This window comes from Kogia breviceps, chromosome 12 (genome assembly GCF_026419965.1).
Source record: "Kogia breviceps isolate mKogBre1 chromosome 12, mKogBre1 haplotype 1, whole genome shotgun sequence".
Classification (NCBI taxonomy): domain Eukaryota; kingdom Metazoa; phylum Chordata; class Mammalia; order Artiodactyla; family Physeteridae; genus Kogia; species Kogia breviceps.
The window spans coordinates 2,002,736-2,017,739 of record NC_081321.1 but is presented as its reverse complement, the minus strand read 5'-3'; the positions used below and the strand labels follow the sequence as shown (position 1 = coordinate 2,017,739).

Sequence of the window (15,004 nt, the reverse complement as noted above, 5' to 3'; positions counted from 1 at the left end):
AGTTTACTTTAAAGAGTTTATATTTTAATGAGGTAACCTGGAGCCTGGCCACAGAACGTTGTTAGAGAAGGTGTAATCATCTCAAATCAAATAGCATGCAGTATGAAAACCCTACCAGCATCGTGATGAACTTTGAATGTTACGTTTTTACTCCTTCTGTTCGGAATATTTCAACCTATGCCCATTTATTTTTGAGTTTTGGAGTTAATAAATAGTGAATAGTTAAGGATTATGAAAAGCCACGGTGTTATTCTGGCAGAGAACAACAGAAATATGGTGAATTTGAACAAGCAGTAGGAAAAAAACATGAATTTAAGACTAATTTTGAAGTGACAAGCTCTACAGATATTAAGTCCCACTTCTGAACATAATGTGGAAAGAAATATAGGCAGTTGTATCAATACACAATTCCAGTTGCTATTAGTAATGTAGCATCATCTTACAGGAAACACAGTCCTATGGATTAAAATTATTTAAGAGCAAATAGAAGTGATTACTTCAGGAACACATGTTTATAATGCTGGTTCTCCTTTCTTTTTCTCCTACTTGCCTTCAAGACTTAGCTCAAATTTCAGTTCTTCTGTGAAGTCTTCCTCGTGCAGCTCTATACATATATGTAGATGAGCCAGTAATATTATAGTATACTTCCATGTGTGTTTCTTCATTGCTCACTTAATTTTTTGCACCAAGGATGTGGATATATATATATATATGTGTGTGTGTGTGTGTGTGAAATTTTATCTTGTCAGTGTCTAACAAATGCACAGTGGGTACTCAAGAAATGTTGGTTGAAATGTAGGGAAAGAAGTTTAAGCCTGGAGCTTACAGAAAGAAGGATAGCTTTTCCAATTCTTTTTTCTCCAGTGTGAGCACTGGATACTAAAACCTAACGAAGGTTAGAAAACAAACTAAAACCCCAAACCAGTTTTGCTTATGAGTTTAGATATAGAAGTTATAAATAAGATATTGGCAGATAAAATCAGCATTATGATAAAAGGATAATATTCTGACCAAAAGGAGTTTATTCTAGGAATCCAGAATGGCTTAATATGTCATTCACAGTTATAATTTGTAATAGGTGAAAGGAAAAGATAACTTTGTAGTGTTTGATAGCTATCTCAAAGACATTAGATAAAATGTTACAGACACTTTGGAAACTAAACCAAATGAACTAAAAATAAGAATTGAATGATACTTTTATAGCATGATTTAAATAAAACAACTCAGTAAATGTGTATTATAAACATATTTTAAACTATTAGCCAGAATTGTGCTTACTCTGACGCATACTAAGACGCATCCATTAAAGTTAGGGAGAGGCAAAGACAGCTGTGTTCATCAGTATATACATTATTCTGGAAGTGTTAGGCAGCGCCGTTAGATAAGGAAAATGGAATAAATAATATCAGTAACGGTGATGGAAAGGATAGGGCTAAATTTTCATTACAGTGTAGATGGGAACATTAATATAAAGCTGCTTTCCCCCAACTCTGTGAAATTAATGTAATCCCAATAGGAATATTCTTGACACGTGCCCAAATGATGTTGCAGTTTCTTTGCAAGAAGAACAGTGCGGGAATACTTGTTTAAGCAGCTCATGATATATGTGTTTTAAACCCAGTGATATTAAAATGTGTGGTACTGGCACAGTAATAGATAGCTAGATTGATGAGACGGAATAGAACCCAGAAATAATATAGTTTTAAGCATATGATACATGTTTGGGAATAATCGCCATCTATTTGGAAAACAGTACATAGTTATATCAAATTAAGTTCTAGATGAAATAAAGAGCTACTTCTTAAAAAATAACAACACTAGAAGAGAATGTAAGAAAAAGGTTTTAATACAATCTTGAGACAGGAAAGAATCTTTTATTGCCATAGCAAGAGCCTTAAACAATTAAATTTGTGTATGTTAGAAAATACAGGTAACAGAAGCTAAAATGGTAATTTGGAGTAAAGCTTTGTAACATGTGGCTCGACTGTTTCGTTTCCAGAGTGACAAGGTGCTAGAGGCACTCGGCACAGCCTTTCTTTGCTCATTACTCAACAGATTGAGCTTCCAGAATGTATGTGACCCTGGGTTACACGCTGGGTATACATTTTTCATGTCAGAACACATGGTCTGTGCCCTCCTAGAACTTAAAAATCTGGTGAGAGACAATCCACTGATAATTATGAGAGGAAAGAAATTAGTTGAGTGTACTTATGTTGGGAGAAGGGATAAACAGGGTAAGCATCTTTGAGGAGGTGCCCTTTGAGCAATGTCTGAAGAAAGCTGAAACAGTCTTGCTGAGCATTTGGGTAAAATTATTTCATGAAGAAGGTTAACAGTTTCAAAGGCCTGATGAGGAGGAGTTTTCAGGAGACGGCAAGGAGACCAGAGGACGAAAGCATATTGTCTAAGGGGAAGACAGGCATGAGGTGAGAGGTTGAAGAGGTAGCCAGGGCCAGAGTCACTCATTCCATTCATCAGATATCTATTGGGCACTAACCCATGTGCAGAGCACAGGGAAATATAGTAGCAGCGAACAGAACAAAAGTCCATGCCCTCTAGGAGACAAAGCACTTGTCTTCAGGATCCCTGCAGGTAATGCAACAATTTTATTCAAAGTACAAGAGAACACTGCGCTGGTGTTTAATCAAGGGAGTGATCTAGTTTAGCTTTTAAAATGTACTCTGGCTGTGTTGAGAATAAATGGGGGAGGGAGAATTACGAGTGAACAAGGAAGTCTAATAAAGAACTTAACAACTCTAGGTTGGGTGAGTGGTGACTTGAAATGGCTACTGTACATTGTATCACTAGTGTGTCAAGAAAGGCAGAAAGAATTGAGAGCTGGCAACACTGGGATGTCCATAGGTTTTATTATTATTGGATTATTGTCCATCTTTTAAAAAAGCGGGTTTTCATCGCTTCCAAGGCTCGTAGTTTTTCCCATCTCTACAGTATGAAATTGAGTTAATAAGTCTTGTCCTTGACGGCATCTTAAGACCTCTGCCAGCAAGGCCGCAGCCCTGCTCGGCCTGTCTGCCCGCGTGTGCTCACAGGCAACAGCTGCCCGCTTCAGTCGGTGTGGTGAGCCTTGTTGCTATTTCTCATGTTAGCTTCAGCTGCTGTTCATTGTGTCTTCAGTAACATTATGCTGTGAATCAGCATTGAGACAGACAGTTATTGGTATGGAGAAAGTTATAAAACAGCTCAGAATGATATATGCTGAAACCTTATGGTTAAATAAGTAAAAAAGCGTCTTGCAATCAGTATAAAATAAAAATTCTGAATGATAGAAGCTTGGGTCATGGTTTATTTGGAGGCATTTCCTTCTTTTCTTTTGAGCACGTTAAACAGTGGTTTGCCTTACAATCAGTGACATCTTAGATTTGATGAAATATAGTAAGATTAACACAGCATTCATATCCAGGAACATTTGTGATTAGTTTTCCGTTTTGTTTATGAACATGATTCTGTAGATAGCAGGTAAATAATTCCTCCAAATAAAAGCCAAAGAAGAAGAACAAAAATCAAATTAAGCATCGTATTTTCTGTTTGTACTGAAATTACATTGTTACGTGAGTTATTGTTAGATTTTGTATTGTTTACCGGAGTGCCTTTCCTTTGATGGATAGAAGCGTGAAGACATCTATTGGACACATACTGAACTACAGTCAAGACGTGGTTAGTGCCTGGGGCCAGGCGTATGGAGTTTTAACAGGCTTTACAGGTGATTCTGTGACACACCAGAGTTTGGTTCTCAGTCTGTTGGCAGAACATACCTGAACTGGCTATGGAATTTGGGGATCGGCCATCCATATGCGTACCAAGCGTTGTCTGTAGGCTGAATAAATATTTCAGTTCTGTATGTGCTCCCGTTTTTTTGAAATGTAGATCCTGTTGTGATGAATAAAGTACTAATTTGTTGGGAAGTCCCTGGCGGTCCAGTCGTTAGGACTCCGCGCTTCCGCTGCAGGGGCCACGGGTTCGATTCCTGGTCGGGGAACTGAGATCCGCATGATGCACGACACGGCCAAAAAAACAACAACAAAAAAAGAAATTAAAATACTAATTTGTTTTAAAACATTTACATGTGTGTTAATTTTCGTCTCTATAATATTTCAGTCAACAAACCTTGTTTAGTGCAACTGCTCTCATGTTAAGATTTGCAGCAGTGTTTGAGGTTTTAAAGCCCTGCTCTGTAACTAGGTTGTAGGCTAGGAATTCTGGCTCTGGTGTGTCTGAGGAAAGCCTGTCTGTATCTTTGGCAGTTGTAAGGTAAAAGCAGAGGAGGTTAGAGGGGAAAAAAAGAGAAATAAACATATGTAGAAAAAAAATAGAAACCTTGGACAAAAGAGCAGAAAGAATTAAAAAAGAAAAAGGGTCCCTAGTTAGTTTGCCCTTTCCTAGTGATTTTGGAAAGTGCGAACAGTTGCATCGCATAACTTGATTCAGGTTATCCTTCCTCATCTGTTTTTTTGGTGTGTCATTTGTACCTCATTTCCATTTTGACAGGAAGATATGTTTTCTCAGAAGCACGCCGTCACTTGAGATGGTAAAGGGTCAAAGTTCAGTGCTGTCTGACAACGGCGCAGCTGAGGCACAGGAAGGGTAGTGAGGGTTCCTCCTTCGCGTCTCCGTGTGGAGTACAGTAAGCCCAGAACTTGTGTGGAGGATTGAAATCTGCTGAAGGGGTGTCTACCCTTGAACCAGGGGTGCTGGAGGCTAAAACCTGAAACTTGAAAGAAATTCCGGACATAAGTACTACTTTTCAGTCACAAATGCTCCTTTCTCTCAGTTGTGTAAGTAAATGTTGACTGACTTTTAAACAGAAAGAAACTACTAACAACGGATAAATTTTGTTCCTAACTTGTTTGTTTTCTTTCTCTAGTCATTATACTTCAGTAAATCAGTGAGAGGAACTGAACACACTTTCTTCCGTGTACCACAGTTGACAGTGTAAGGAGATCCGGATAATTCTGCCTGTACTTTAATTTGTGTAGAGTGAACATTTTCAGGCCACAGAGAGGGAAATAAAGCGAGCACCGGCTCGTTCGACTTCTTACCTTTGTCTGAACGGCACCTTCTTTTCCATTCCCAGAGTCCTCTCTCTTCACTAACGGAGTGGGGCTCAGAGGCTCCGCGTGCTGCCCGGGAGAGGGGAGTGGGTCGGCCCGCCGACTGCAGGGTGTGTTCATAAGGAGCTTTCCCGCGCGGGCCTTTGAACGGAAATCTGTTACCACTGATGGGTTTTACGAGATCCTAACAGGAAAGCTTTATGCCTGCGAATGGTCTAAGGTGCACCCTAGTTCCTTGGCAGAGGAGGGTTTTGGTTTTTTTTATTCAAGTGGATTTCTTTCCTTATATATTGCTGATATGCTTGCTAGAGTTTAAAATGAAATTGTAATAGTTTCACTCTAAAGCTTTTGGAAATTTCCCTAATTTGGAAGTAGGTAATGGGAAGGACAGGTGAAATTAGTTCAGGGTCTGAATTGTGAGATAGTTCAAAGAAATGCAGTTTTAGTATTTCAAGTAGATACAGAAATATTAAGTGAAAAATGTGAAGTGTCGTTTAGAGGACTTTACTAAGAGGTGATGATTATTTACAATTAGCAGGATTCATTTTATTTTTGTTACATTTTAAAGTTTGCAGTCATTGATTAAACATTATTAAGTATCTGTGTGCCCAATCTATCACGTGTTTACAGTGTAGGGAGTAGATTCAGTGTGGACAGACTAGAGGCTGGGGGGTAACTGATGAGTTTGTTGTTTTAATGCAGGTGAGAGGTGGTTATGGCCTGAACTCATGTGTTCAGATTTTGTCCTGGATTAATATGTTCTGCATTTTCCTGTCTTAATGAAGTGTTTTATCTTGCAGGGGTTAGTTGCTTTTACACTCGGTTGGCTCTAGTCTAGGTAGCCTCCCCTCCAGGGCTAGACTGTCTCTACTCGAAAGATGTGGCCTTTCTGGGGTCTCTGCTCTGTGCCTCTGATGTCCTCTCCACTCTGGCTCTTTGGAGCTTGAATTCTTCCCAGCCCCACGTGAGTTCAGGTAGTCGCTCGGCTCTCAGCTCTCTGGTGGTGGTTCTGTCCCCAGTAGTGGTTCTTTGACACTGTGGAGTCTTTCCCTGTACATGCAGGCTCAGTATTTGGTCAGAGACTCCAGGGGACCCCTGTCAGATCAGACACTGCTGCTTTTCTGGCTAGGTTCTTCCTCTGTGTCATTCTGCTCTGCACATTTCTTCTGTCTTTGGGACTCTTACCCACTGATCCGTCTTCTGAGCTCTGCGGGACTGCTGTTTTCCGTTTGGTCTTCCTCTCCCCGCGTCACGTATTGGATAGCAAGTCCGGACCATAACCTTGTTAGTTTCTCTTCTCTCAAGGATCAGAGTCCTGTGCTGCTTGTTTCCCAATGTCTGAAAACAGTTGCTCTATGCATTTTTGTCTAATTTTAACATAGTTATGACAGGAGAGCTAGTCTTCTGTCTGTTACGATCAGATTGTGTTGACCTTTTTAGAGGGTGAGAAGTAAATAGGAAACTCGTTGAAGGATTGAAAACAGACTGTTGCCATGATTTGTTGATGCTTTATCTAGAGTACACCGTTGCTTTCTTTAAAATGGACAGAGAAAATGAAAGGAAACTTAACTCGAGGCTGTGGTAGTAATCTAGGCTTAAAGTAGACCGGAAGTGGAGTGAAATGATAAATTCAAGAAATCTTTTGAAGCTGGAACAATTAGGACCTGCTCTAGAAGGTGGTAGGAAGTGAAGATGTGGGAGGAATGAAAGGAGACACTGTGCTGTTTGGCTTGAACCACCGGGAAGGTAATGCCCTTTAAGGAGATGGACAAGACACATCAGTCTTGAGAGGAGGGGCTAGGTTAGAGAGGAGATAATCACGAGTTTTGTTTTGGATGAAATAAGTTTGAGTGGCCTAGTAAACATCTATATACATGTCAAATGGCCAGAGCAGAGGGCAGGGCTAGAATTTCACCAGCTCTGTTCAGATGGAAAGTATCCATCTGTATTCTCTGCCATCACTAGGGGCTGTCGCAGTGTACTCTGGAAGTACTGGCTGCCTCAGAGACATTGACAGAATCTGACAAGAAAGTAGCCTGAGGAGGTCTGGTAACTTCAGGGTGATCCTTGGAGACCCTGACTGTGATATTCTACCACCTCCTTCTTTCCTTTCTGATCCTGAACGCACTGACATTTGGATTGAAAAAAATAGCTATGTTTTTCTGCTATTTGCTACAGGTAGACGGTTTAGGAAACTTGTTCAGCAGTCTTACCTTCTTTTTCTTTCTGATCGTAGCCCCTCTGGAGAGAGATTTCCATCGTAGGCAGCCCGGTGGTTGTTGCTCTGGGGGAGGATGCTATGCAAAGGAGGCTGTCAGCACAAATGCTTTCAGTTGTTTTGTGCAGTGCGGACTGTGGCTACTTTGATTTCTCCTTTTAAAAAAAAAAAAAAAATTATTTATTTTCGGCTGTGTTGGGTCTTCGTTGCTGCGCGCGGGCTATGTCCAGTTGCAGTGAGCGGGGGCCGCTCTTCGTTGCGGTGCGCGGGCTTCTCATTGCGGTGGCCTCTCTTGTCGCGGAGCACGGGCTCTAGGCACGCGGGCTTCAGTAGTTGTGGCTCGCGGGCTCTAGAGCGCAGGCTCAGTAGTCGTGGCGCACGGGCTTAGTTGCTCCGCGTCATGTGGGATCTTCCCGGACCAGGGCTCAAACCCGAATCCCCTGCATCGGCAGGCGGATTCCTAACCATTGCGCCACCAGGGAAGTCCTGATTTCTCCTTTTAAAGGGGGACTATTTCTAATCCCCTTTTTGGATTGTTTGGAGTTCTGACAATATGTCTCAGAGTCCTGTGGAAGAGTGACACACAACCTTGGCACGTGCCGGAGCTTCCCCCCGTGTGGTGGCTGGGGTCTGTGTGACTCACGGTGCATAACCAGGTGTGCGGAGACGGGGGCCCCCTGTGCCGCTTAGCCTGAGTGCGGTCTGTGTGCTCCCTGGCCCACGGGGGGAGGTCGGGAAGACAGGAGGTGGCTCAGAGGACCTTACAAGGCCGGGTCGTCATCTTTGCGTGTAACTACTACTCCCTTGCCTCTCCACTCCCCTCTTGAGAAAATGAGAGTGAAAAGGAGGACCCTTACTCTCTGTTTTGCTTCTCTTGTGTAGGAGATGCATCGGAGATTTGAGAATGCCTCCGATTCTGCCAAAACTAAAGCTCTGCAAACCGTTATCGAAATGAAGGTAAGTGAGAGCTTCCTAAGGAATCTTATGTGTCGTCTCACACTTTCAAGTGATCACACTTTCATGTGCGAGTTTAAGAAAGTGGTGTGTAACAATCGTTCACTCATTTTGTAGGCTGAGAAGAAATAGTAAGACTTAATGAAGATGACACATTAAAAGAGCTTCAGTTTCGTTTCCTCTTGTCCAGCATTTCTTGGAGTCAGCTGTTCTCAGAGCTTTTGATATCAGGGCCCCTTATTCTCGTAAAATGACTCATTTCATTTGTTTTTAAGAAAATGTCTGCCTGTGTCGTTTCTTCTCTCGAGTAAGAATAAGGTTCCGTGAAAAAAGTACCTGATTCAGCTTGCAGCTCACAGAGCAGCCGCTGCTGTCCCGGGGGCAGCGTCACGCCCGCGACGCGGCAGCCGGGCCGGGCCCCGTCCCGTTTCATCACACAGAGTGGCACACAGATACACGCTCAAGGGGTGAGCGTGTGAAAAGGCACCAGGGACATTCCTAAGTGAGCCAGTGTTTCAAAAACGTTCTTTCTTATTTTTCTTTTTTGTCTGCGCGTGCTGACGCTGCAGGGTACACTGGCCGCTGGTGCGGTTTGGCGCTGTGGTCCAGAGGCGCAAGCACTTTTGCCTGTCCTTTACACCCTTAGTGCGCATGTTAACACAGTGGAAAAGGCACATAAAGTCATAGTACTGTTATGAAAATAGTTTTGACTTCTCAAAAGGGCTAGGAGGCACCCCCAGGTTTTCATGGACTTTGAAAACCTCTGCTTTAAGTTACTGAGTAGTGAGAAATCTTTAGGCTGAACGTTATGGTGATTGGCGACTAAGCACTTGCCTTCTATGTTAAATTCCCTGGATTCAAAATCTGGCTTTATTTAACCAGTTGTATGACATAGAACAAGTAACCTAACCTCTCCATGCCTTAATTTCTTTATTGATAAATGGTGGTAACGATAGTACCTATCCCATGGGTTCTTTTGTGGTTTAAATTAGTTAAAACAAGGAAAACACTTTAAACGGGACCTGGCACATAGTAAGCATTCAGTCAGTGTTAGCCGCTATGCTATTATTATTTTTATTAACAACATACTCTTTCTTGCAAGAGCTAGAAGACTCTTACAGATAGGGACCCCTCCCTCTCCCCCTCCTTCCCTCTCTGTCTCTTTTTTAACTTCTTTGTATCCTCTAAAAAGTTTGACACGGTGTTTTGTATCATGTGCCTTCATTTAATATATGTTGATGTGACAAGAATCTTTAGTTTTGGGTATATAAATAGCTTCATGTAAATAGATGCTTCTCAAGTACAGTTATCAGAATGGCTCTCTTAATTTAGATGATTTCCTCTTACAAGTTTGTTTTTATTGTTGTATACATCTTTATTGTCACTGGGGAAAGGGTTTACCAAACAAATACCAAATTAGTGGATTCTGGGTTCTTTATAGTTAGACAATTCATAGTCTTGAACATAATCTTGTAAACAGCCTCTAGAAAGGTTTAATTACATGTTCACATTTCCCACAAGTTTATTTGTACCTGTAATTTCCTGATCCCTGTTGGAACCTAAAAACACACGAGTGTACCTTTGTTCACAGAATTATTCTGCTCGCCTTTTGATGGCATAGGGACGTGTACTGGTTTTAACTGGCAGTAGATCTATTTTAAGTTGTGTTAACCTCCAGCCATTCTGTTAAGAAGCAAGAGACTGAGATTCTGGTGGCCCAGTGGGGTCAGGTGGATGTTAGGTTGAAATTGCAGATGAAATAGCTGAGATGCTGAGAGTGTGGCATGAGCTTGAGAGGATCATGAAGGTCTCGACTGGCCTTTGGGGGAGATGGGGAAGGAGGTGATGGTGGACTATAGAAGAGCCCAGCTGCCTTCAAGGGGACGTAATATCCTTTTCTCTCTCCTCCTCCTCCTCTCCCTCCTCCTTTCTCCCACTTTCTTCCCTCTGCTTCCGTCTCCCTTCTCTGACTTTTTCTTTTCCCTTTAGCAGTGGAGGAGCAGGGAGGAATTACCGGACTGCTCTAGGGTTAGAGTTTTGCTGGGTAGGTACAGCAGAATTACTGGGATGCAAGTGAATTGAGGGTGGAGGTGAAGGAGTCGTTGAGATGATCGGCCCAGGAACGTAGCCTGGACAGGAAGGAGGAGAATTCAGAATGGATGGACAGGTTGGGAGAAAATGTAGAAGTTAGGGAGGCGGAGGACTCTGTGAGACGCAGGAGCAGCAGTTAATGTGAGTGACGGTGTGTCAGGCCTGGGAGGAGAGTCCTGGGTGATGTGGTCTTGTAAACCGGATCGGAGGATGAGGGCGTTGGAATTACGGACGTCAGGGAATTCGGACATTGAAATCCTAGGATTATGGCAGGAGTGCCATTTTGAAGGAGAGGCCTATTGTCAGCCCGGTGCTGAAGGCTTCTTCAGTGGGCAGGAGTGACGGGGACACCCCTAGATGGCAGCCGTGCGGAGGGAGAGTGAAGAGGAGTGTGAGCTTTAAATGGGAGCGGCATCCGGGGGCCTGGAGGAGGCCCGTGCTTCTCGCTGCCGCTCTGTGCTGCTGGGGGATTAGTGAGCTTCACTGGAGAGCGCTCGGGGAGGCTACATCCTTTGCCAAAGCCTGGGTTACTGAGAGCAGGGAGACAACTTTTGAAAAAAAAGCTGAGGATTTGGGAAATTTAACAAGGAGCAGAGGATTTCATTGGGCTCAGTGGGGTTGGTTGATTAATGATGGGAGACCCAGGGCTGGGGAAGTATAGAGTAGTAAGATGATAAAGAGTTTATTTATTTAGTTATTATACATTCTAGGAGTAAGAAACCTCCTTGGAAAGGGCTGTCCTCAAATAAACCCAGCCTGAGTACTGGTCGGTGCTACAACTAGTCCAACGCATCAGGCATTAATTTTCTGGCCTCATCCCAGAAAGTAGCCTGGCAGGTTCTTTTTCTGCCTCGTGGCGTTCAGAGCTGCAGTTGTGGCCCCTTTTTAGGTGCAGATTTTATGGTGCATGATTTGATAGTGAGTGTCTGATTTGGTCAAGAGCCGCCTCTCTGTCTGTGTTGGGCTTTTCAGATGGTGCATTTGACGTGGTTTATTTATTTATTCTTTATGGGCCAGGATAGTTTTAAACGAGTAAATCAAAATCCTGGTTTAGGTTTAGAACGTCTCTGATTGTGTTAATTTAATATGTTTAATTGTGAACTAATTGTAAGTTTCATTTGAATAAATTTGTAAAAGAAGATTTTTGTTGTGTTATTTTTAAAGGTAACGCAATGCAAGTCAGAGGAGTACAGCCCTCGCTTCTCCCCCAAACCTAAAAATAGCTAGTTGTAATTGTCTCACGATAAATCCTTTAACTCTTATCGGCACGCTCTCAGATAGCAAGGAAAGTCAGTCAAGACAGGCTTGAGGTAAAGTGAAAAGAGGAAGTCAGTCTCAAAATTTCTTCCTAAAGGAATGGTTTCTCTAAAATTCCAAATAAAGTAAAGCTATACTGAATCTGTGCTCTTTAAGGTCTTTACTTCTTAGCTGAATAAGCATGAGCAACCATAGATGTAAAAGTATCTCTTCTATGTGGGAGTTTTTCTGTGGTTGACGACATCTAAAGTAATCTGGGGATAAACTAGGTACTGTGACAGACAAGACCCAGGAAATGAGTATAGATGGTTGTTGTACTAGGAGGTGCTATTCGTGGTGATGCTGATTTATAAGGACAGTGACGTTTCTTTTTAGAAATCATTACGGGCTATTTCACACGCATGGTGAAGTGTAGCGAATAAGTAAGATTACTAACGCAGTCAGTAGCCTCCCCTTCTCTGCAGGGGTTCCGCGACCCTCAGTGGACTGAAACCGCACATGGCACCAAATCCTATATGTACTGCGTTTTGTCCTGTACCTATACCTGTGATTAATTTCATAAGTTAGGCGCAGTGTGTAAGCGGTTAACAACAGTAATTAATAGTAAAATAGAACAGTTATAACAGTATGCTGTAATGGAAGTTACGTGAATAGGTCTCATTCTTTCTCTCTCAGTATCTTACTGCACAAATCTAATGCCTTCTTCATCTAAACTAAGCACTTGTCATGCACTGTAGCCGTAACTTTTGCAGTTTGAGGTGCAACAGCAAAACTGGCACAGATTTCTTTTCCCTTCATCCCAATTTCACGGCTGGAAGATTCGTTCTTACTGTAGATCGTAGCAACCGCAGCATATGATTTTTTCCCTTAGTGAGAACTTCCACCTTTTCACTTAAGAGAAGCACCTTACGGCTTCTCTTTGTCAAATCTGAATTGCCAGCACCACTCCTCTTGTGCTTTGGGGACGGTAGTAAATAAAATACTGTCACATAAAAACGGTCACTTGAACACAAGCACTGTGATGCCAGGACTGTCCATGTGATCACCAGGGTGGCTGCCGTGAGTGACCCAGCAGGCGGGAGCACACTGGACAAAGGGGTGATTCACGTTCCGGTGGGACAGCATGGGCTGGTGGGAGATTTCATCATGCTGATTGGAACAGCGGTGCACAGTTTAAAACTTCTGAATTGTTTTTTTCTGGAATTTTCCATGTGATATTTTCTGACCGCAGTTGACCTCGGGCGAACCACGGAAAGTAGAACTGTGGATAAGGCGGGACCACTGTGTGATAAAGTGTAACTGTTAACGTAATTGTTCATCCCTTTGTTTTTCTGCAGTGGGAGGTTATCAGATCTTTATTATTGTAGATATGCTTATACGCATTATTGTGTAAGTCTTTGAAGCCTTCTTACTCTTTCCCCTACTCCTTTGGGGGCAGAAGTAAACCTTTTAGGGGTCATCAAGTAAAATGATAAAATATTATAGCTAGAAAAGGTTTTACTGTTAATATTACAAATGTTTTCACTAGAAGTTTGTTGACCATAAAGTACTAAGAAACTTTAACTAGTTTTCCATTGCTTCTACTTCTTTAGTTAATACTCTCAAACTTTAATCAGAAGGGTGCAGAGGAAAGGATAGAGGAAAAAAATCATACTATGGATCTCAGTCCTCCTCTTCTCCACCATATGGCCATGAAGGATATATTTTAGAAGCAAGGCACCAGTTGCAATATTTCTACATATTTGTTTATCTTTATTAAATTTCACATCTGTAAAGACAGGCTCGTGCAACCTCTCTGTGCAAATACTTTAATGTCTAAATCTTCCTTTGTCCTCAGGATTCAAAAATTTCCTCTATGGAGCGTGGGCTCCGAGACTTGGAAGAGGAGATTCAGATGCTGAAATCGAACGGGGCTTTGAGTACTGAAGAACGAGAGGAAGAAATGAAGCAAATGGAGGTCTATCGGAGCCATTCTAAATTTATGAAAAACAAGGTAATGGTGTGTGATACCGTAATTTTTAAATGGGGTTTGAAAAATTGATGCACGTTCCTACTTCTTTAGTGATGATGGACATCACGCTGTTTTATCAGGCTTCAGGGAAGAATACTTGTACCGTAATTCTTCCAGATAGAACTTTCCAGAATTAAAGTCAGAATTACTGACGTTGTATAGTTATTTCAAATTTCACTTAAAAGAAAATTACTTGTATGAGGCTAAGTGTGTGTTATCACAGTTTAACATTTCATGTCTACCAGTACTTCTGAGGCGATTAGTAGGATTATATCCAGATGAGTTTTTCTCACTATATGAAACACCACGTTCTCTATGTCTTGTGAACAAATTTAGAAGTCAGATTCAGCCTAAGAGACTGAATCCACCTCCCCTTTTTTCCCCTGAAATACCTTAAATAAAATCGTGTTTTCCCTTCAAACACAGTTCCCTAAAGGAAAGCCCTTTGCGCCCCCCCTTGGAGAAGACCCATGTGTGTCAGGCTTATTGTTTCCCACGTGCGCTTGGGGTGTCTGCACGGTAGGATAGGCATCGCTGAGACATATCCATCTGTGTTATAACCTCAGTCACAGTAGTACTTCCTTAGAGCCAAAGGCATTTATTTTGACTCTATAAACTATTTTAGGCAAATTGGAGCATTTAGTTTATTACAGTTATCAGTTTATCAGGTCTGTGGTGTTTTAAAGATCATAATTTCAATTATAAAATATTAGCTAGAAAATAAGTGTTCCTCCCCCTCCCCCTGCCCCCCATATCCCAGTTGTGTTAGTTCACTAATTTCTCAGAAGTGGAAACTGTTCCTTTAATGATACAGTTTCTGGCTTCTTTCTGTGATACCCATACCTGCATATAAGTCAGTAGAATATTCCTCTGTTATTTTAAGAATCTGTTATCACTGACTGTGGCCAATTTCATGTAACTTTCAGAAGTTAAAAATTCACATATCCAACTTGCTGTTAGTTTTGATTTATCATTCTAACTTGAGAACAAAACAGAATACCGTCTCTGCTTCCCATTTGCTGATTAGCACATTTCAGTCCATTACCCTTTGAAAATAGTGAGCCCATCTAGGGTCCTTTGAAGAAGAAATTAGGGGAGCAGATTTGCTTGTGTTATATGAGTTATTGTTATTTCCAGTTACTGCTCTGGCTCAAAAGCAGACAATAAACAGACCTAAGTTGACACATGAGTGAAAAAGAATAACAATGTCGTGACAGGTAGAGCAACTGAAGGAGCAGCTAAATTCGAAAGAGGCTCAAGGGGCGGAGCTGAGAAAGAGAGCGGCTGGTCTTCAGGCCGAGGTCTTTGCCGTAAGATCGACCCTTTGCGCGCAGGGGCCCCACAGCGGGCCCTGCTGCTCTGGCTCCGGGCGCTCACACTTTCACTCTGTGCTCGGCAGCGTTG

At 42.1% G+C, this 15,004-nt stretch overlaps 1 protein-coding gene across 6 annotated transcripts in view; it reads left to right on the top strand.

The window, feature by feature from the left end:
* Positions 1-15,004, top strand: part of ERC1 (ELKS/RAB6-interacting/CAST family member 1) — a 368,179-nt gene that overhangs the window by 79,918 nt on the left and 273,257 nt on the right. For 3 of the 6 annotated variants that reach the window (XM_067008463.1, XM_067008466.1, XM_067008465.1), the window contains exons 4-6: positions 8,170-8,244; positions 13,427-13,582; positions 14,818-14,901. In XM_067008463.1, the coding sequence (XP_066864564.1) occupies positions 8,170-8,244; positions 13,427-13,582; positions 14,818-14,901 (315 nt within the window). The remainder of the gene's footprint in view (positions 1-8,169; positions 8,245-13,426; positions 13,583-14,817; positions 14,902-15,004) is intronic. The other 3 variants (XM_067008464.1, XM_067008468.1, XM_067008467.1) reach the window with 1 other exon arrangement.